The sequence below is a fragment of the Athene cunicularia genome (genome assembly GCF_003259725.1).
Source record: "Athene cunicularia isolate RWA chromosome 7 unlocalized genomic scaffold, athCun1 chr7_part1, whole genome shotgun sequence".
In the NCBI taxonomy this organism is placed as follows: domain Eukaryota; kingdom Metazoa; phylum Chordata; class Aves; order Strigiformes; family Strigidae; genus Athene; species Athene cunicularia.
The window spans coordinates 8332842-8353862 of NW_020799107.1; the positions used below are offsets into that span (position 1 = coordinate 8332842).

The 21021-nt window shown below is 38.5% G+C and overlaps 1 protein-coding gene across 1 annotated transcript in view; it reads left to right on the forward strand.

Annotated features, from left to right (window-relative positions):
* The window catches only part of SPAG16 (sperm associated antigen 16), a 304682-nt gene that overhangs the window by 186759 nt on the left and 96902 nt on the right, over positions 1-21021 (forward strand). The window contains 1 exon segment of the mRNA XM_026852411.1: positions 16301-16443. Within this exon segment, the coding sequence (XP_026708212.1) occupies positions 16301-16443 (143 nt within the window).

A 21021-nucleotide genomic window follows, 5' to 3' on the forward strand; every position in this document is an offset into this window, starting at 1 on the left:
CTGTATCCCCCTCAATTATCCTTGTTCTTTCAAATTTGCCCTTATGTGGAACACCTGAATTTGTACAAAGAGCCCAGATTCCCCTATTCAGTTCATTGTATGTGCAGGAGTAGGTCTTAAATAGAGCATTATAAAGCTCCACTGTTATATACACATTTACACTCATAACATCTGATTTATTTATTATTTTTAAGAGAGATTTTAGGTGTGGTTTAACAGACAGACATATTTTGGTACAGCTACCTTCTGCATTTTCTTACTTGTAAAGCCTTAATGGCTGGAGTACATTTATTTGTACAGGTTTCCAGGGATAAAATAAACTAGACCAGATATATTTCAGAAGCTTTAAAAACAGTTTAAAGTAGATGTTTCTATAAATCCCTGTTTTATTACTGTAAGTGCAGTTTCATGGAATAGGACATAGAGTATTGTTTCCTTTTGCACTGCTGCAAGATACACAAGCTAATCGGTGGCATTTGCAGAGGGAGAATCAAGCACATTAAGCAACTGTTTGCACAGTGCTATATGCTGAAATACTAAGTCAGTCCAAATTCCCATGAACTTTAATGTTTTTTGTTCTTCTAAGCAATTTTCTGTACAAGTCCCTTTAAATGAACAAAGGATTTGTATTGATTACATTACCTTTGGCACCCGGCTGCAGGGATTCAAGTGTGAACACTGCAAAACCATCCCTGTTACATGAAAAGGAAAATATTATTTTGGTATGTAAAGAAATCTCTCGATGTTAAAGAGATTCCTGTGGCTGTAGCCCTAAACACCACATGGAAAGCATACCTCTTGCTGACTACTTACAAGCTGTAGTGAGACTGACAGATAAAAATAAATTTGTTGGAACAGACCTGGAAAAGACCCCATTTCAGGGCAGATGCTGCATATTAAGGGTGGTACACAGCACTACTACAGCTGCCTCTTTTCTCAAGCCACGTAAGGAATTTTGCAAAACCAGTCCTTGGACTTGCTGTGGATGTTCCTTTGAATGTTTTTGGTGTGGACCGGGAAAAAAAGTGTTCAGCATCCCCACTGCCCGCATTATGAACTTCCACTGCACACAACTGCTCTGCCCTGCGTAATACAACACTGAATGGCTGTGTGGGAGAGAGCAGTGTGCCTGTCACCTTTACTTGATAAACTGAACTTGAGTACTGGTGTAACTTGTTTACTGACTGAGATACTACTTCCAGCTCTCTGCAGCTATTGTGAGAGATTTTTGTCTGTACAGTTTCCATTTTAAGACAGAGAGTTTAAGCTATTCATGCTCAGATTGCTTCCTTTTTTACTCCACATGGTAGAGGAACTGATGAGGCTCCTTTTAGCTGAGTATAGCTTTATATACAGTGGCTGCCCTAAAAATCTATTGTTTATTTTGATTTTTTGACATTTCTGTCTAGCAGATATTATTATATATTTGTTTGTGATGTGGGTTTATTTAAGTTAGATTTTTTAAATTAGAAAATGAAACAATATTCGTATTAAAATTGAAGTTAATATGATGTGAAGCATTCTGCCAAATTTGAGTAATTAATGGTAATAAGAATAGTCTGTGTAGTTGCTGATTTAATGGTGATTTAAACTCTTATGTTCTGCCTCTGTAGCATTAGAGCAGAGTCTTTTGTGTTGCTTTTACTTTAAGCAATCTACTTTAAAGTACTTATATAGGAAGCATTATTTAGTGCTTTTAGGATTACACTAAACTAATCTAAGATGTGCCTCATTAGTTTTCCCACTACGTGGAATAAAAAAAATTGCCAGCATTGGTCTTTAAACTGCATTTTGCACTTCTACAATTACCATATTGATGATTGTTTTTTTTCTATGACAAATAGACTATAGAGTTCTGTTGCACTTTCTACTTCCTAGCAGTTCTTAAATTTACAATAATACTGAGCTTTGCAATAGGCATGATGAGGGGTTCAGTCTGCAGTATATATTGATCAAATGTAAATGGTATTATGCAGATGTTAAAATTAGAATATGTGAGAGCGCTACACACATGCTATACTTGCTCAACTATTTTTGTAAAGCTGATCAAGAATGGGCTTTTATTTTGCTGGGTTTTAGTCAGTACAAAGGGATTATTTTTAAGGGTAAAAAATATTCTGGTATTTTGAGTTTAGAGGAACTTGGGTTTTTACTTTAAAAAAAAAACCAACACCAAATTGCATGGTCTTTCTGGAGAATATTATACAGATATCATGCATATAGATACTGCTGAAAAATATACAGACTCATCAATGACAACAGGCAATCAATGAGTATCCTAACATTTTATCCAGAATGATTCCCTAAGGCACCTGTGGCAACCTTTGATATGTCTCATTTCAGATCCTGTTCACTAAATAGACAATGTCTTGGTAAAAATATGCAACACTGCAGATATGCTGACCCTCAAAGAAAAAATATTCTTTGAGGTTGTGCTTTGTACCTTTGCTGCATCGGAAACAAATTTTGCAGCCATATACATGAGATTTTTTTGAATGACTTGCACAAGATGAGGTGCCCTAGTTCATCCATCTTTTTCTTACAGATATCATTAGGTTTTTACGGAATAAATGGCATAATAATAGCATTTCTTGTAAGTGTTGCGTCTCTCATGTCAAAAATAAGCAGAAACCTTGCTCCTCATTCATAGTCCTTTGACACCTTAATGATACACTAACATTTACATGTATAAAAATCCTGACTTTAGAAAAGTTGCTGTTGGGTTTTTTTGGTAGCGTTTGGTCAGATTCTGAGAGGTCCCCAGCTCTCTGTGGTTTGGTATTTGTCTGCAAACTAAACTTCTGGAATCTGTGGTTTTTTTTCTCTTTCATAAAAGTGAGAGAGATACATGATCCACATGCAGCAGGACACAAAATGGTGGTAGCAAAATGAAACAGATGTTTTCAGCTCTTTTAAGACTCAGACATAGGATACCAAACACTTAGAAAACTGTATGTCTTTCTATAAATGGACTCTGCATTTCTTTCCATTGGAGTGATGACATAGTCTCAGAGCACTACAACTTTCTTCCTCTTTTTCCTGCTCCAGGAGCAGGACTGTGTAGTATACTTTAAAAGTACATATTCGTTATTTCTCATTAATGAGCACCAAAGAAAGCAGCTGTGGTCTTTTGAAACTAATCTTTATCCTTTATTGTGTATTGTAGCCCAGTTTGAGGTGAATCAAAAGTCATTTGGAAGTCATGAGGTTAGTGTTGCTGTAGAATTGCAGTTGTTGAAAGTAAGTAATCATTTTAGTTATGTGTATGTTTATGCCCTTCCAGCACAGTCTATGTAAACACTGTCTTTGCAGAAGTCTGACTTTTGGACGTTGACTACAGACAACAGACAACAAAATCGTTGCATGGAGGGTTAGAAAATCTTGATAGTGTATGATACTGTGTTCAAGGAGGTTAATGGTAGCCAGCTAGTTAATAGGCTAACTCCCTGGCACAGCAGAATATTTAGGTTGTTGGGATCATCATAAGATTTAGAACCATTTCTGAACATACAGCTGGGCTCTGCAAATGGTAGCAGATGGTTAGAATACTAAGAAAGGTGAAAAACTGAAGTCTGGAATCCTATCCTTTTCATTTGGATGTGACTTGGGAAAAGCCATTTTATTCTGAATATGCTTTGAATTGAAACTTTGTATCTTGCATGACTCTGAGTCTTGAGAGGTTTGTTTTGTAGATGTCAGTAAGTCTTGAAAAGCATCGTATTTTTAACAGTGAACACAATAATTGAGGTGCAGCCTCACCAGTGCCGAGTACAGGGGTACAATCCCTTCCCTGTCCCTGCTGGCCATGTTATTGCTGACACAAGCCAGGATGCCATTGGCCTTCTTGGCCACCTGGGCACACTGCTGGCTCCTGTTCAGACTCTTCTGACAAACTTCTTTAATGCATCTTTATACTTTATAAAGGCTAGCACCCTCACCTTACCTAAGAATTTACAGGGCCTGATATGTTGTAATTTCTGGTTCTAGGAGGATGTAGAGAAATATGTGGCAATCGGGAGATTTGACCATGAAGATTATTATTCTGTGTGTGGTCAATGTTCATTACAAGAAATATTAGCAGGGTTTTGTCAAAATATAAATATTTCATTTATTACTGTAATATTAGGATGATAATGGTGTAAATGGAATTTGTCTGAGACAAAGGCGGGAATGCAACCATACACTTTCCCATGCCAGGGAGGGCAGCGTGGCATGTCCAGGCATCACAACAGACTTGATCACAGTTGCCTCTTGTGTATTATGTTCTGGTCACCACACTGTTACTTGAATCCTGACCACTTAGAAGGAATGTGTATATTCCATTCGATTTTTGCAGGTATGTATTACACTGAAGAACTGTAGGTATTCAAGCAATCAAATAATTTGGCCCACTGTCTGTGCTTTATAGGACTGGATAAATGTCACAACTGCTGTAAAACAAAGGTTTTGCTTTGCTGTTTGGTGGTTTGGAAGGTTTTTTTAAACCTCTAACTAATAGCATTTGGAACATGTCTTCTGCTTTTTGTCTGTGTGTGTCCCTGAATGAATGTCTCTTATTTCTTCTAACTCAATTTCTTTTATTTTTCAGCACATGCTGGGAGTTGAAAGGAATCATGAGACCTATTCCTAGATTTCGTAAAGAAATGTGGATCTAGGTCTCCATAAGGTTGTTTTCCAGTACTGAAGAGCTCTGTTTTCTGTTTTCTTCAATGTAATGCCTATGGACAGCAAATAGCAGGGAGGGCAGGGAGGCGAGGAAAGAATTTGCAAAATATGCCAAATATCACATAGCAAATATTCTAGAAATTACATGGTTTTAAAAGGCTTAGCTTTGCCCAGTAGGGTAATATTTTTCTGCAACTGATTGTACATAATTCTATAGCAGAGCCAGGAACTGCAAACAAAAAATATGACTTGATTCTCCTGAAACACCATTACTTTGTTCAAGTCTCAGAAAACATTTCAGAAATTCTTAACCTCAGTTAATACTGTCTGTGAAGACTAATCCATAGAAGTTCTGTCTGTGAAGACTAATCCATAGAAGTTCTGAGGAATGATATGGAAGAATCTATCAGTCAGTAAGTCTATAATTCTATAAGTCAATCTCTTCTATGAGTATTCTATCTTGGATGTAGTAAACAGTATAATATGTAGCTGGAAAGCGAAGGTGGCCGGATTTTAAGGCAAAGTTCTGCAAAAATAAAAAGAGGACAATTAACCATCGCAACAATTTAGCAGTGTAAATGTGGGTTTTCTTGCATTTAAAGATTTAAAATATTTATTGTGTGCCCTTCTAAAAGTTAAGTTTTAGTACAAACCAGTGTAATGGAGTGGGCACAAGAACCTCTTGGTTGAACTTCACAGAGTTTCGGCTTGAGAATTTGCTTAGGAAATCAGTTCTGTTCAGCGTTTTCATTAGCAGTGAAGGTGATGGAATACAGAATAGCTTATAAAATATGCAGATGATGCCAAGCTGTGAGGAGTTACAAATACCTTTCTGTATCAGATCAGAATTCAAAATAAACTTGACAAATTGGAGAGATGGTCTGAAATCAGCAAGATGAAATTCAATAAAGTGAAATGCCATATGATATATTTAGGAAAAAGAATTCAGATACACAAATACAAGATAAGGAATAGCTATTGAGAGAAAAAATGGGTAACAAAGTCTGCAATACGTTGCTGATGCTAACTAAAGAAATTTAGTTTTGAAGGGGGATGTGGTGTCTATAATGTTGGATAATTATTCCCAATTAGGGTTAGTGCAGTCTGAGTTAACATACTGTATCCATGTTTGGTCATGACTTTTAGAAATGTTTAGAATGCATTAGTTAGAGCACTGAGTTTGCCTCATTTAATACAATGCTGGTAAAACCCATCTGATATAGAAAGATTTTAAGACGGAAGGTAGAGAGAAATTCTTCTCCATATTCCTGAGAGAAGAATTATGGGAAATCTCTGTAATTTGCATTCAGAGTGATGAGGGTTGTGTTTTTAGAAAGCATGAACCCCAGGAAAAAGCTTACATTTTGAAGTATGAACCCCAGGAAAAAGCCACTTAGAGGGTTGTAGAACCTCCTTTTCAAGGAAAAGTTGTGAGTGAGTCTACGCAACCCTTCCTTAGCACAAGATAGAGCAGATGATGCCTTTCAGCATATGTTTCTGTAATTCTGTGCAGGAGATGAGAGTAGAGCAAATAGCTTGAAAAGCTTTTCTCTTGAAACATCATGGAAAAGTTGAATCGCCTTCTTCAGTGGGAAAAATTGCTCAGCTGTCGGGGCAGAGAAGCCACTTGGAAAGCATTGCAGGCCATTCGGGCTCTGCAGCCTACAATTTAGGGATTGTGGGACTAGAGGATTACTGTGGTCCTTTATGAACCTAAATTCCATTTCTCTCTCATACATATATGTCTGGTTACAAAGATCATCAGAGGAAGAACAGGATTCATAGGTGTCAACTCTGCCTCTCAGTCCTAAGTGTGAATAAACTATTTGTTTATGTAACTTTAAAGCCACAGGAGTTTCCATTAATTCTGTGGATGGAAGCATTTTTCAGCATTGCGGTACTGAAATAGAGCACAGAGCGTAATACCCTTCCCTGGCTTCAAAAGTGAGAAAGAAACACAGGAGGGAAACTGACCTTGAAGAGTTAATGCTTTGCTTTCTTTTTAATTTAGAAATGTGAGTTGACAGTTTGATGCTCTAATTGCAAATTATATTTTAAAATATTTTCTTTCATCAACCTTGATAATTTAACAGAATTTACCAACTGGCAAGTTTCAAGTAGTTTTCGTTCCAAACTCTTATATACCACAGCACCGCTCCTAATCATCTGTGAAAAAGCTGCCATGCAACAGAAGACTGGGAATTGCTAACAGTAATGATGAAAACTAATTCAAACCAGGCCACAGGTAGAAGCTTTTACGAAAGCAATCTGCATCTTTTCAAGTTGGTCAAGCTAAAATTGCCTTTGAGAAAAGCAGTTTGTCTTTCATTTCAAAGGAAGACAAGCTATTATCTCAGTACCCAACAAGTTCCTAATGCACAGGTCAAAAAAATAGGCAACAATTCTATATTGAATAGGGAAAGTTTTATGCAAGTTTGCCTACATTACCTTTCCCTTTGCTTCTCTGCTGGTGAAGTGGTTCACCAACACAGGTGCAATGTAAAAATACATGGGCTGTTCCTTTGCCAAGGTTTGGGCATGGTCTAACCCTGGTTATCTATAGCCTCTTCTCTGCTGCTCTAGAGAGTTGTCCTATGAGCTATGATCTCTTTTAGAATTGGCTTCAGACACTGCAGATCTAAGCTAACCATGTTTCAGTACTACTTTGAATGCTGTAATTTAACACTCACATGGGACTGCCTTTCCCTAAAGGAAAGTGATGTAGCATATTTCATAAAGGAAGTGATAGTAAAAGATTAGTTACATGGTGATGGGCAGTATGAATCATGGTATAAATCATTTCAGGCGAGGAAGTACAGCTTTCACTCCAGAGAGAAGATACTAGGAAGGAACATCAATGTTTTAACATTTTAATTGAATCTACTTGCTTGTTGTTACTTTCATTCTGGTATTCTTTTTAGCTTAATTACTTCTCTTTAAAGCATACTGGCTACCTAGTAAGATGACTAAGCTTGAAAAATCGACTTGGATGCATATTAAAAAAGAGTTTGTGAGCTATTGGAGTCACAGGGAATGATTACTGAGCTAGCTGGGTTTTTTTAAAGCACACCCAGTTTTACAAAGGATGCCCCAAACTAATTGATCAGTCTATTGTTCTGTTCACGGCTTTGTCATCATTTACAGTGTATGACAATTTGAATTTAAAAACAAACAAACAACCCCCCCAAAACAAACCCCATAGATTCTACAGACTGAAAATATACAGTAGCTTTCTCTGGAGTGAGGTAGCGATCTGTTAGCTGCCTGCAGTTTTTGGTTTAAGGCAGGTTAGAGATGCACTGTTTCTGTAATGTGTAACAGCTGACATTGTAGACTTAAGTTTGGGTTGTTTTGGGGTTTTTTTTTGACCAGCAGTAATTATCAACAACCTTGTAAGAAAAAGGAAGGAATGAATAAGTAAAGATTCTCTAAGAAGTGATTTAGATTCATGCCGGTAGTTATTTACAAGCATTCCAGATAAAAGGCTTAACGCTAGGTTTGCAGAGGTTCACAGTACACGAGACTATAATGACATAAACAATTTGCATGTTATTATATAGGTTCTAGAAAAATCCTCTTTCTCTGATCTGATTAAGGACTCTATCTTGAAAAGGATTATGTATGTTTTTAAGTTAATACGCTGTGAAATCATCAGGACTCCCAGCAGTGCGTAATTCAGGAATGTGCATATATCTTCAAAGGACTGAGACCTAAATAAAACACATGCCAGATCAACGGGATAGTTTTGAATTTTTCTAAGATTTGATGTAGGGCCAAACTTAGTTGTTAAGAAGAAAGTTATTTTAGACTGGCCCAGCATGTACATAATCAGATCTAATGTGGTAAAACCTAGGTAGGTTACGACATGCAGCTAATACAAATTAATGCTTTTTGATAATTGCACACGGAGCGGATAAACAGAAAGTGATCAAAGACAGCGCATCACAAAATGGACTTTATTAATTTATCACTACAACTGTGTCTGTATCTGTGAGTTGTAATGAAGTGTTTAGTACATTTATCTGGGGAAGCATTGTATGTTGTAGAGAGTGTTACATTTCTGAAGTTGTGGGGGTTTTTTGAGAGGAGAGCTGGTTTTGGCAAGTTAGAAAGTGCATGGATTTATTCTGCTTCTTTACAACAATAAATATGTTTGCTGCTGCTATACAGCTAAGATCGAAGATTTTGTGTGCACGGTGAATAGAATAAGTACATAATCTAGCACTGTACAATATTGAGTCTTTTGGCCTTGTAGAGATATGTGTTTAAGTTTCTGGAAGACTATTTTCTAATTATTTTTCTAAGGTGTACAAAGATCTGCTGGGCAGTCTAGGAGGTTAACTTTAGGGATGTTGAGATCCTAGCAACTTTTCTCCCTCCCAAATCCTGAGTCATAGGAGCTTGGGAAGCAGCCAGGAACTTCACCAGACAGGATAGAGATTTTTAAGCATTGCTGTGAGTGAGATCTATCACTGGCTTCCAGACAGGCATTTACATAAATGAAACCAAAGATATGAGCTTTGTGCTATGGGTATTTTCCCCTACTTATGTTCTTTGTGTTATTTGCTTTAGCCTTTTTTTTGTTTGTTTGTTTTAGCTCTTATTTTCTCTTTTGAAAGCATTTTTCCCTCTTCCATTTTGTCAGAAAAAGATAAATTTTAAGAACTCAAACAGGAATGCAAATCTTTTCAGTTATGCTACCTTTGCATAATAAAACTCTGAATTAAATGTCAGGGTTATTATTATTGCTGAAGTATGCTGGCCAGGGAGACTGGATAACTCAAGCTAAGATAAAAAGATGGTAAAAATAGCTATATTAGAGAGATGTTGTTCAAAGAATACATATTAGGATAAGTTGTAGTGGGCAAAAGTATTGATTAGGCTTTTGTGATGTTTAGTTTTAATTTATTAGTGGGTTAATCTTGGCTGAGGACCCAAACATCCACCCAGCCATTTGCTCACTCCCCCTCCTCAGCAGGGGAGGAAGAGAACATAGCCTGAAAAAGTGTATGGCTTGAGATAAAGACCGATTACTGTGATGGGCAAAACAGACTGAACTTGGGGAAAATTAATTTCATTTATTGCACATTAAAATAGATTTGGGTAGTTAGAAACAAAGACAAATATAGAAGCCAGCACCTTTCCTTCCCCGCCACTGCCCATGTCCCCTTCACTCCCTCAGCCCTGAGTGCCGGGGGGGTCCACTGGGCAGGATGGAGCAGTTTTGCTCTGCGGCTTCTTCCTCCTCACACTTTTCCCCTGCTCTGGTGTGGGCTCTCCCCATGGCTGCCGTCCTTCAGGAAAAGTCTGTCTCAGCGTAGGCTCTCCGTGGGCCACAATTCCTGTCGGGAAAATCTGCTGGCACATGGGCTGGCTGCAGGCGATAGCCTCCTCCGGGGCCATGGAGCTCTGTCTTCCCCAACCTTGTCGCTGGTTTTGTTCCCTCCTCCTCTCTCTGTCTAGCATTTTCTGCTCTTCCTTTAATATGTTTTCCCAGGGGTGCCTCCAGCATCGCTGATGGGCTCCGCCATGGCCGGCGGTGGGTCCGTGGTGGACAGTGTGAACCGGCTGGAACCTGGTGCAGGGCGGCCCTCGCTTCTCCTCACAGAATGCGACGCTGCAGGCCCCCCGCTGCTGCCAGCACCTCCCCGTTTACACCCTGTACAAAATGCTTGTTTGCTTCTGTTTTGTCTCCTTCTCACCCTCACTGCACCACCGTTATGTAGATAAGGAGGAAAATAAGAGATATGCCAGAAGATGTTGCAAACAAAGGGATTAACGGCACTTTTTCCTGTCGTTCCCTTTCTGCTCATAAAGTGAAGGGATTTTCATGACTGCTAGCTATCACCTTTCAGTCCACCGTGAGGTAATAATCAGCCTTTCTATCGATCTGAATTTTTTTTGTGTGGTGGTCTACCTCTTTATCGATCATAATTTTGGAGACTGACCTTGATTATAATTAGATCCTTGGAGCGCGGTCGCAGAGGTGAGGAGGCAGTGCCGATCCTCCACACAAAGCAGCTGCCCCTGGGACCTCGCTGACTGGTGATGAGTGTGTTGCCTCAAAAGCTGTTGTGAATGTAGGAGGTTGAAAAATGTGGTTAGGTCATGCAATCCATCACTACAAAAGCTGTTGCTAATGATTTGGCCAACTTGTCTTGGGTCTTGGCGTGATTGGCTAGTGACCAGCAAAATTGGGACTGGAATAGTATTTTGTTTTTTACAAATTTTTTAGATTTTTAGGGCACAGTCCAGCAATATAATTAAGTACATGTGTGTGAACAATATCACTGATTTTTAGCAAGGCTGTTGATGTCCTTATATTTAGGCACAAACTTATTGTTTTTGTTTGAGGCTGTGATCAGTAGCCATCCTGAAGAATTCACTGTGTTTTATATCCTTGCCTTCCAAACCAACTCTGTTCTTCCATTCCAACATACTTGGAGAGCCTGATGGTAGAGGAAGAAAGACCTGCAATTTCCCAACATTTTCCATTATAAAACTGAGTTTTCCAGCCATTTATAACTTCACCCAAATGTAACTGCTCAGACCAGAATTTCCTGTGCTGGGTATTGTGAGTAAAGCTGATTTTTTGTGTAAGAAAACATTAGCTATAAAGTTTTTGTGACCAAGAAAAATGTGTTTTGGTTTGGTTTGGTTTTTTTAATCTTGGAGGAACTCTGCTGCTCCTATATTTTGGACAAGAAATACGGGAGAAGAGCGTTCTGATCTGAAAGCAGCTACTGGCGTTAACAACAATCCTCTTTGCCAGTATCTGAGAATGCAAATAAATTTGATCAAATCATGAAGTTCTAAAAATTGCATATTGCAAGTGATATTCAGTACAATATTGTATTAGATTTTGGCAGCTAGATGCTGTCTATATTGAGAAAGTACTTTTATGTGTAACTCCTATATGTGAAAACACAAAGAACTGGATTTTGTCCCTATTTCTGCCACAGAGCAATTGGATGAGACTGGACAAGTCATGTAGAGTACTAAACTGGTCATTAATTTTGCATTCTTCATTCTCAGAATTGAAATGCTGGGGTTTCAACCCCAAGCCCCAAATTAAGGCTGACATATGGGTGATTCCCACAGCCCTTCCCAAAGGGGGGTGAGTTTACCTTTAGGCTTCCCTCCAGGGTGGGGCCGGCCTTGCAGACAGAGCCATTGGGTAAATGAGCCCCAGGTGTCCCACATTAAGTCAGCAAAGGTCAGGTGTCCCACTGAGGGATAAAAGCTGGGACCCCTTGCAGGCAGGGGCAGTGTCTGTCTGTGAGGTGGATGCCCTGTGCAGAGCTCCCTGTTGGGGAAGAACCTCCTGCCTCCCTGGGACTGGGCTCCAGTCAGGTCTGGCTTTTGTCAATGTGGGCTGTGTAGAGATTCAGTATGTGGCTTCCTTGGTCTTATGTGTTTGGTCTGTTGACTCGGTTGTTTCCCGTCCCTTCTATGGGAAACTGCATGTCACCATTTATTCCACCCATTGTTGGTTGTGTAGTGTCATTGTTGGGGTCAGTGGGATTGATGTTGATTATGTATAATCTGACTTGTTTGTACCCCTAGCACTCACCCACGTACTGACCCTTTTGTATCAAATACAATTTGGTTATTAGTTCATCTTTATGCTGGCTGTGTCCTTTATGCTAGGCTTGATAATTGCCAAAACAAGAATGCCTAATTTTAAGACTCTTTAGGTTAGGTTTTTATTTCAGTATTACTCCTATTCCTGCAATCTCCTGACATCTGTAGGAAGCTAGTAAAAAAAGCTGAGTATGTGGTGTTTTTGTGAGATATTTTAGCCACTAAAATTATTTTAAAATTTTAGAGTTTTGTAAGCCTTACTGTCTTGCATCTGTGCAATTGGGTTTATCTGCTGTTTATGCCTTAGCAGAGATTTGAGGTGATACTTTCATTGTTTTATAATTGCCCTTCACATCTAAACACTGTTTTTTCCACTGAATGAACCGTGGCTCGGTAGGAACATTGCTACCTTAGGACTTGAAGGAACCTCAAGACACCAAGCAGTCCATTCTCCTAACTATGATGGAAGTAATCTACCTATATACTACAGGACAGGTGTGCTGGGAGCTTTAAGAACTGGCTAATGATGGCTGATGGCTATCAGTTCCAGTCTTTCAAAAACCTTATTTCCAGAAAGTTTTCCTTTGCATCTAACTGAGATTCCTCCTGCCTCAGTGCAATGTAGTTAGTGTTTGTATTAAAACAAACACACAGTTAAGGTTATACAGACAGCTCTGGATTTAACACCTTTTAACCTGAAGGTTGATTTTATATGTGTGAAATGATCAAATATAGTACATGCAGAGACTGAAAGTATTTTGCATCTGAAGATAACATATTTTTATTTATGGTTCAGTCAAAATAAATTAAAATAATCAATGATTGTTTTGAAAGCAAATTACTGGGAGCACTATATATCTACCATGGCAAGTGCTGAAAAGATGAGAATGTCTTATAGTGCCAGAATGAGTTGTGTAAACATGGGTATTTATATACTCAACAGCAGCAAATCTCTGAGAGTTGTTTTGTTGTTGTTTTGTTGGTGTTTTTTTTTTCTTGGCTGAGTCTCCTCTGATCCCACTTCTATCCCAAAGGAGGAGGCGGAGAAAACTAATGTTCCTATCACACATGTTCCATTATTGATTTCTATTCCAATCTACCCAAAGTCTTCTGTGCTGGAAATAATTAGACCCTGTGAACAGAGATGAAGCAAAAATCTATACAATGCTGGATTGCCAGAAATGAAGACAAGGGTGCCTAATTAATGTTGCATATAGAACGCCTTTTGGATGAATGGGCTTCCCTTTCTTAGAAGCAGCTCAACAGTGGTTATGTCACAAATTTGCTGTTAATTAAATAGTGTTCACTGTGTGCCTGTAAAAATGGCATGGAGGAAAAAAAAACATTGGACAGCAGCAGCATTTTACAAGAGCTCTGCAATTAAAAGAAAAGCCTGTGAAAAATAAACTTGTGGGCTTCATACTGATGGCAAGACACTTTCTTCCATATGAAATTCACTTTATGGATTGTCTCAAGGCTCTTTAGGAACATCTAGTCACTGAAGGAGTCTGAACTTTTCAATGCTGGACTGGAAGTGTGTTGGGAGGGTTAAGGACAGGGAAAATGTTCCTGGGAGGCGAGGCAGGATGAATGACAGGGCAGCTCACATCCATAGGCAGCTGCAGCCAAGCCAGCGGGTAAAGGCTGTTCAGAAAGCGAGTCGGGGTCTGGAGGAAGACAGTAGATTAACTTTTCTTTGAGTGAAAGGTGGACTGAAGGTGATTTAAGTTAGACTGCAACACATTTTGGGAACTGAGAAGGCAGATATTGAGGAAGAATGTAAGAAAGAGAACTGATCGAAAGTTCACAACAGGCACGCACTCGACTAATAGCAGAAATATCTGGAGGGTATCTGAAGTATCTGAAAGAGATGAAAAGAAAAACTTAAGCTGCATCCATATGACAGCGTTTGCTTGTTAGTTTTCTCCCAATAACACAACAATGAAGTTGTTCCTAAAACAGAAAAACCCAGTCTTTTAACTGCATCATAGACAGGCCTGATTCAGCGATTAAGCTTCCTGGAGTTACATATGCTGTCAGTGGTTTTGCAGTGGGCATCCTCTTCTCCCTCTAGTTTTCCTGAATCCACTTCTGTTGCTTTTTCCCTTGATGTTCCCTTGTTACATTCAGAGGAGCATAGGAGATTGTTGCTAGCAATAAAAGATACTCCTGTGCTGGTCTTGCTTCTCTGTGGTGCATGGCCAGGTGCATACCAGTGAGGAAGGCCCTCTCTTTTAGAAGCTGAGAGAATAGTGTGTGCATCAACCCTGATGGATTTATCTTTATAGTTATTAGACCATTTATTTTTCTGTGAAGCTGTTCTCCTTTTTAGCAGTCCCCAGAATAACAATGTTATGTGCCTATGCATGCTGCAGAAAACTGCAATGGGATTTTTGGTGTGTCAGAGGTCTCCGATAGTAGAGGGATTCTGGGACAGTTGTTCTTGTAATTTGCAGGCCACTGGCATGCCTTCTTTCAGCCTTTAATTCTCTCCTTTTATCTCTATTCCCTCCTTGCTCTTCTTGATATCTGTTGTGGCCAATCTAAGTGATACGATTGCTCTCTCTGCATCTCTGGAGAACTTAAATAGCATCATTCCCTCCTTCTCTTTTCTTCCTATAAATTCAAAGGAAGTTTCTCTTCTTTAGGCAAAGATAGAAAACATTTCTTTTTCCTCTCTAAGAAACTAGAGAATGCACAAAACTCATGCTTCTTGCTCAAGCAGATGAGTTCAACTAATGAATCTTTAGAAATCTTCCTAGACTGTGCCTTAAACTGTAAGAATAGGTGTGTTTTCTGATGAAAATCTAGTTGACATAAATATGTTTTTAGCATGGATTTGATGGAGGGACTTATTTTTGCCAATATAGTAGAAGCTGTGGTTCTAGTTTAGGGATTTTATGAAATAATTTTAGTGCAGGAGAAAGGTACTATTAAAAAAGATATTTTTATAATAGCGTGCCTTCCAGGACCTCTCTTTTCTTCCTATTTGGCTGCTTAACATCGTCTCTCTCTACTCATTGTTTTAACAAGCATTTTTTTTCTGCAAACTGTCAGCTCTGATGCACAGCTGAAATAGGTGCACACACAGATTGTGATTCCTCTCCCCATTGTTGCATTTTGATTCTGAACTCCAGATTTAATCTGTTTAAATAATCTACTCCTGGGACTTAAGTCAACTCCTAGATACTTTTTGCTGTTCAAGAAATAGTAAAGCATTACAATAATTTAAATCAAATAACCAAATCCATATGAAATACACTACTAGTTATCTTTCCAACAGATTTATTTTCTTCCTTGGATCCATTTTAAGCTGCACTGCAGTTGCTAAATCAAAAATAAACCAAGTTTTCAGTATAGGGTGTGATAAGTGTATGATTTCCATTACATCCCAGTGTGCTACATAATAAAAAATGAAAACATGTCACACATTTTGAGTATAGAATTGAAATGGATTTTCTGACCTAGTCCCAGTGAATAGGTGCTAAAGTGATGGCAAAGACTGTAGGTCCTGGACTGTAATTATCATTTGTGTTATTTCTCAGTGGTAGGAGACTTCAGACGTGTGCGCACAGTGGGGGGGGAAAAAAAAAAAGGCAGAGTGCTTTTGTCCTTTTTCCCTTGGCCATCAGCAGCAGACTGACATACCAATGCTTTTGAAGTTATTTTGGGTGTGGGGAAAAGTGATTCACATTGGTAGAGCTTGTTCATATGTTACCTTGTTGAATTTTGTAACAATGCCATCTAACGTATTTTAGAACATATTTGAGTGTGTTAATCAACTGGAACTTCAAGAGAATGTGAAAACAATTCTGGTTTCACAGAAGTTGGTCATGTTGTTTTTGTTTTTTTTCTTCAGTAGCAGCAGAAACTCGTCTACATAGCATATATTTTAAATTATTAAGAGTATAGAAAGCATCACTGCTTGTTCAGTCCCTCCAGAATCAGTCCTCCGTAGCTGCTGCCCTGCGTTAAATGAATCTCACTGCTGTGTATTTCACATAAAATGGAATTAATACAGAATATAATCTGCCTTTCTTTTCTGTTGTAGCTTGGCTTTACATACCTGAAAAGACATTGTAGTCACTGGCAGCGATGACCACCTCTGGAAAATATGGGCCTTACCTGATGGGAACATCATCATGACAGGTGAAGGTCATACTGATTGGCTTTCGGGCTGCTGCTTCCACCCAAGGTTAGTGCAAACAGTCCCCTGAACTCCCAGTAATCCCTTCTGGGCAGTACTTGTTTGCTCTTTCTTTGTTCACTGGACTGCTTTGATGACTTTCTATTCTCAGTGTAACCCTGCACTCTCTGCTGAATTTCCAAACATGTAGATAAATGCTCCTCTGGCTTTCAGTGTGTTGACTTAAGATTGATTGCTTTTAGTATTTTGTACATCTTAAACTTTGTCCATGTGCCAGTGCACATAACAAGGAGTAATAAGCTTTTCAGGTCTCACAGTATTCATTTTCTCCATGTTCATGCACTATAACAAACATGGTTCTACTATTAATAAAATACTGAAAAGTTGATTTCTTCTTTAGGCATTATTTGTCATATGATTAAGAGTTATTTGAATTTACCTAGAGAATAAGAATACGAGCGTTCCTCCTTTCTCTTTCAGAGCTGAAGCTGAATTAATAAATGAAGGTGAACATTGAAAATGAGAAATAAATATTTAGGTTAAAAGATCCATGGAAATAGGCCAAACATGACAGACTTCTTGGTCATTCTGTTGAAAAATAGTATGCTGCTTTAGTCTCAGAAAAAGAAAATTCTATTTAAGACTGAACCTCTATATGTTAAAATGGTTTTGCATCAGTTTTGTGAGGCTGCAGTTGTAATTGAGTTCTTTACTGTTAATATAATAAAGGTCTGCTAGGCTACTCACCTGAAGTTCACTTGTAAAAAGAGCATTATTAAACCTCCAACCTTGTATATTCATTGTATTTATTTTATGAAGCGATATTGGCTCTTTCCTTCATGAGAAGTATCCTATTTTATTTCTGTTTCCTTCTGATTTCTGATATTGTAACGAGTTAGCAAATGCACACACAATCCTCTAAATACAAGAAAATCCTCTCCTTTTCAAAACCTCAGGAACATGCAATCATGCTTCTTGGGGTGGATTAAGTATGCACTTACTCTTTTCTTTCATCTTTTTCTCCTGAAAAACATAAGCATTTTCTTAAGATGCTTGTTTCACAATGTTCTCTTTTTCATGTGTATATCCTTAGAAATAATTTTATACATTTAAAATGAGAGAATAATATTTGACTTAAATAATTACATATAATACAGGAGGAGAGAAATGGTAAGCTCAGCTTCTTATTTTAAGATGGTAGGAAAATTTTTCTATTACTAAAGGACAGGTTGCACAGAGTTCGTGAGCACACTGGACATCCTAAGTCTAACCTGCAGATAAACAGAATGCTGCCTTACCTCTTACCTGTTATGAATATAAAACTCATCACAGGGGAAGAAAGGAAAATACAATTAGAAGAGCATGTTATCATTTATAAAGCTGCTGGGCATGCTAATCAGATTTCGATAATGCATTGTTACCATGACACCCGCTGACTCAGAGACTCAAAACTATTTTCTCATTAGTCTTTGACCAGAATACAGTCCTTTCAATAGGCTTTCCTATTTCTCAGTCAATTATTGAAATTAAAATGAGTTGAGGTACATCATCATTCTCCTGCAGTATGAATTGACTCCTGCTGAATGCTCTGGAGTGATTCAAAAGCAGTGCAGCTAAAATATTGTCTTCTGTTACTGGATAAAATATATGTGTGACAGAATACATTTAATCATACTTTTTTTTTTTCCCTTTTTTTTTTTTAAAGTAGGGAACTTCTATATATCAGGTGTTCAAAAGTAAAAACAATTAAATAAGAATGGAAAGTTCTCAGAATTTTTCTGGAATCAACTGTACTTTTGTTTCCATTCTAAAGATTTAAAGTTATGTTCATCCAAAAGTTGAAAAGAAAAATAATTTTGTGGCGCTGTGCTACTAAACTGTGATTCGGAAATTCGGGTAGAAGTCCCAGAAATCTATATTCTTTCCTTTTTGTCCTCTATTAGATCATTTCTCCTTTATATTTTTTCTCTCCATCTGTAAAATCAGATTTAGAACAATCTCCACCTCTGATCTGAGAAATATTCTATGTACAGCCGAGGGACGCGCATGCATGCACAGACACACACACACACACAAGACAATGTCAATTTAACTGGTGCTTCTGCACATACAAATTACTTAAAATTCCAGAAATCTATTTTTCCATGTTCAGTGTACTTGAACAAGAGGCTTTCTCATTGTTGTCTTTGTGCCATCACTGTGTAAATAGGGGTAAGGATGCAAGTCTTGCTGGTAGCTGTGAAGACCTGTAAGATTCAAGCTAAAGCTGCTGTTGGGTAAAGGTATGTTTTAGGCTCTGGACCTTGCCTGTTGATTAATACATAATAAATCTGATGATTGTCATTTGAATCTTTCCTAGTACTGATGTACAACAATATCCTTAAGTATCATAATGTCATTGAGGCATAGGGGCAAAAAAGCCACTGAGTTTCTGGAGAGTTGTTGGATGGAGGAGTCATATTTTCCCCATCACTGACAATGTGCTTCATTCTAAGATTATTTTTGCGTAAAAACACATCTTCATATCTGAGCGAAGTAGAGTGAGGTGAGAGTACCTGGTTTGCTGAAGCTCTGGAATTTGTGCTGTATCATTTTTTTACATCGTGTTCAGTGCTCTTTGGTCTGTACAAAAGGTCTTAATCCCCCATGTGTTCTCCCTACATGGTGGTGGCTCCCAGGACAATAGATGAAGTGGAGCAGACTAGCTCTGTGCCTGTGAGGAGAGCAGAACATCTCTGTTGTGATGCTCTCTGCAGATCTGGGAGTAGAATTTTGCCTTCAGCTTTTAAAATAAAAGTAAAACTTCAAACGAGTCCCATCATCTACAGAGTACAGCAGCTGGAAGGAGGGTGGAGAACAGTTCCTCCTTTTTGAAGCTCAGGTGACAACTGGTCAAACTTCAAAAACAAACACTATTTTTACTCCAGTCTGGCTGAATAGTACTTTGCAGATGAATTAGCTGTTGCAAGTTCCTATTGCTCTTGAAAAATTCAGGAATGTTTTTCAATTTATCTTTTATATATGTGAAGGAGAGAGTGAGTCAGAGTGACTCCTGCCACAGCCGTCCACACAGGCTTCACGTTCAAAATCTGGATAGCTAAAGAAGACCTGTGTAGTGTACCTGGGGCTACCAGGTGACCCAAATGTTTGGAATCGCAGACAAAAATCTGCATCTTCTGCCAGTTTCCAGAATAAGCTGAGGATGTTAACGCTGCTCCTTTAAGAACCACGCTCTAATTACATTAATATATTTCACGTCATGTATTAGATTTGTCTTTATTACTAACCTTCCTGGGTGGCTAAAGAATCAAGCTCTGCAGCATAACAGAGGTGTTTGCTAATGTACGATAAAATCCCAGTGAACAGTAAAATATTGTGGTTTTGCTCCTCATGTTGTGGTATAATAGGTAATGCCCTTGAATATATTCATAAAAATTAATCAAGTCAACTCTTCTAAAATGTTTGTAGCCCTTTTCATGCAAACATTGTTTGAGACTGTGGAATACAATGAATTTCTGAATTGAAAAGAAGTACAAACTGTAGGTTCTTAAAGCTGTTTAAAACTTGCACTGAAAATTGTGAATTTGTCAACTCTTTTGTAATGCCCTGTTCACCTGAGACAGAAGCAGAATTGGTTGTATTCTTTCTGCTGCTGCTTCAACTCTCATAATTACTGAGGAAAGAAATCAAAACTGTTATAAATTTGTTTATTATACCAAGAAATACCACAGTGGTGATCTTGAACTCTGTGGATTTTCTTTAAGTTCTGTTGCTATTAGAAAACTGGAAGTGGGTATTGTCTCCTCAGTAATTAGAAAAAAGAAAAAAAAAAAAAAGCATAAATACATTCATGCATCAAGCATCTTGAAAAGAAAGCTATTTAATGTTTAATATTCTAGAAAAAGGTGCCAGTGAGGGGATGCAAGAGAAAGATGAGGTATTAGGCTAAGCAAACAATCCATGTTCTGAAAGAACAGAAGCAGCTCTAGATTGTATCTCTTGAAGCCGAAGGAGGTGATGTTACCCTGATGGAAATCTATGCATGGATAGATGAGAAAGACAACCCTCTAGAGAGAGGGTGCAGAAGGGATTAGCAAAATATATTGAGGATGGATGTGAGGACTCAGTGCTCAAATGGGTTGGGGTGGGAACAGCAACTCCAGGTGGACTTGAATTCACACAAGAAGCTTTTAGGGGAATTCTGTAGCGCATCAGAGCAGGCTATGGAGGGGCAGTGATTCTGGTGCTCCCTGAGGGACTGGGGGGGGTATGAGTAGTCAGCCACAAAACATTTATGAATGCTTGGTCTGTAGAAAGCTCTAAGCACCCAATCTCTAAAACCAAGGTCTCTTCCAGCTGCATAAAGGCGAGCAGCACAGAATCACTGCTGAACTTACATTGGCCAATGCATAAGCAGCCAAAAGCTCTGAAATCTGCTCCTGATTTTAGCTATGCCCGGTCTCTAGCGGAAATTTAAGGCTCGAAATGGAGAACACAGGATAGAATTTGGAAAATCCAGTTGGATGCTGAGAACCTCTTCCAGGCTCTAAGTCTGTGGTGCTGTGGGTGACTGAGCACTCTGGTAGCCTCTTGAGTCTAAGTCCAAAATGCTGCTGACAATTCTG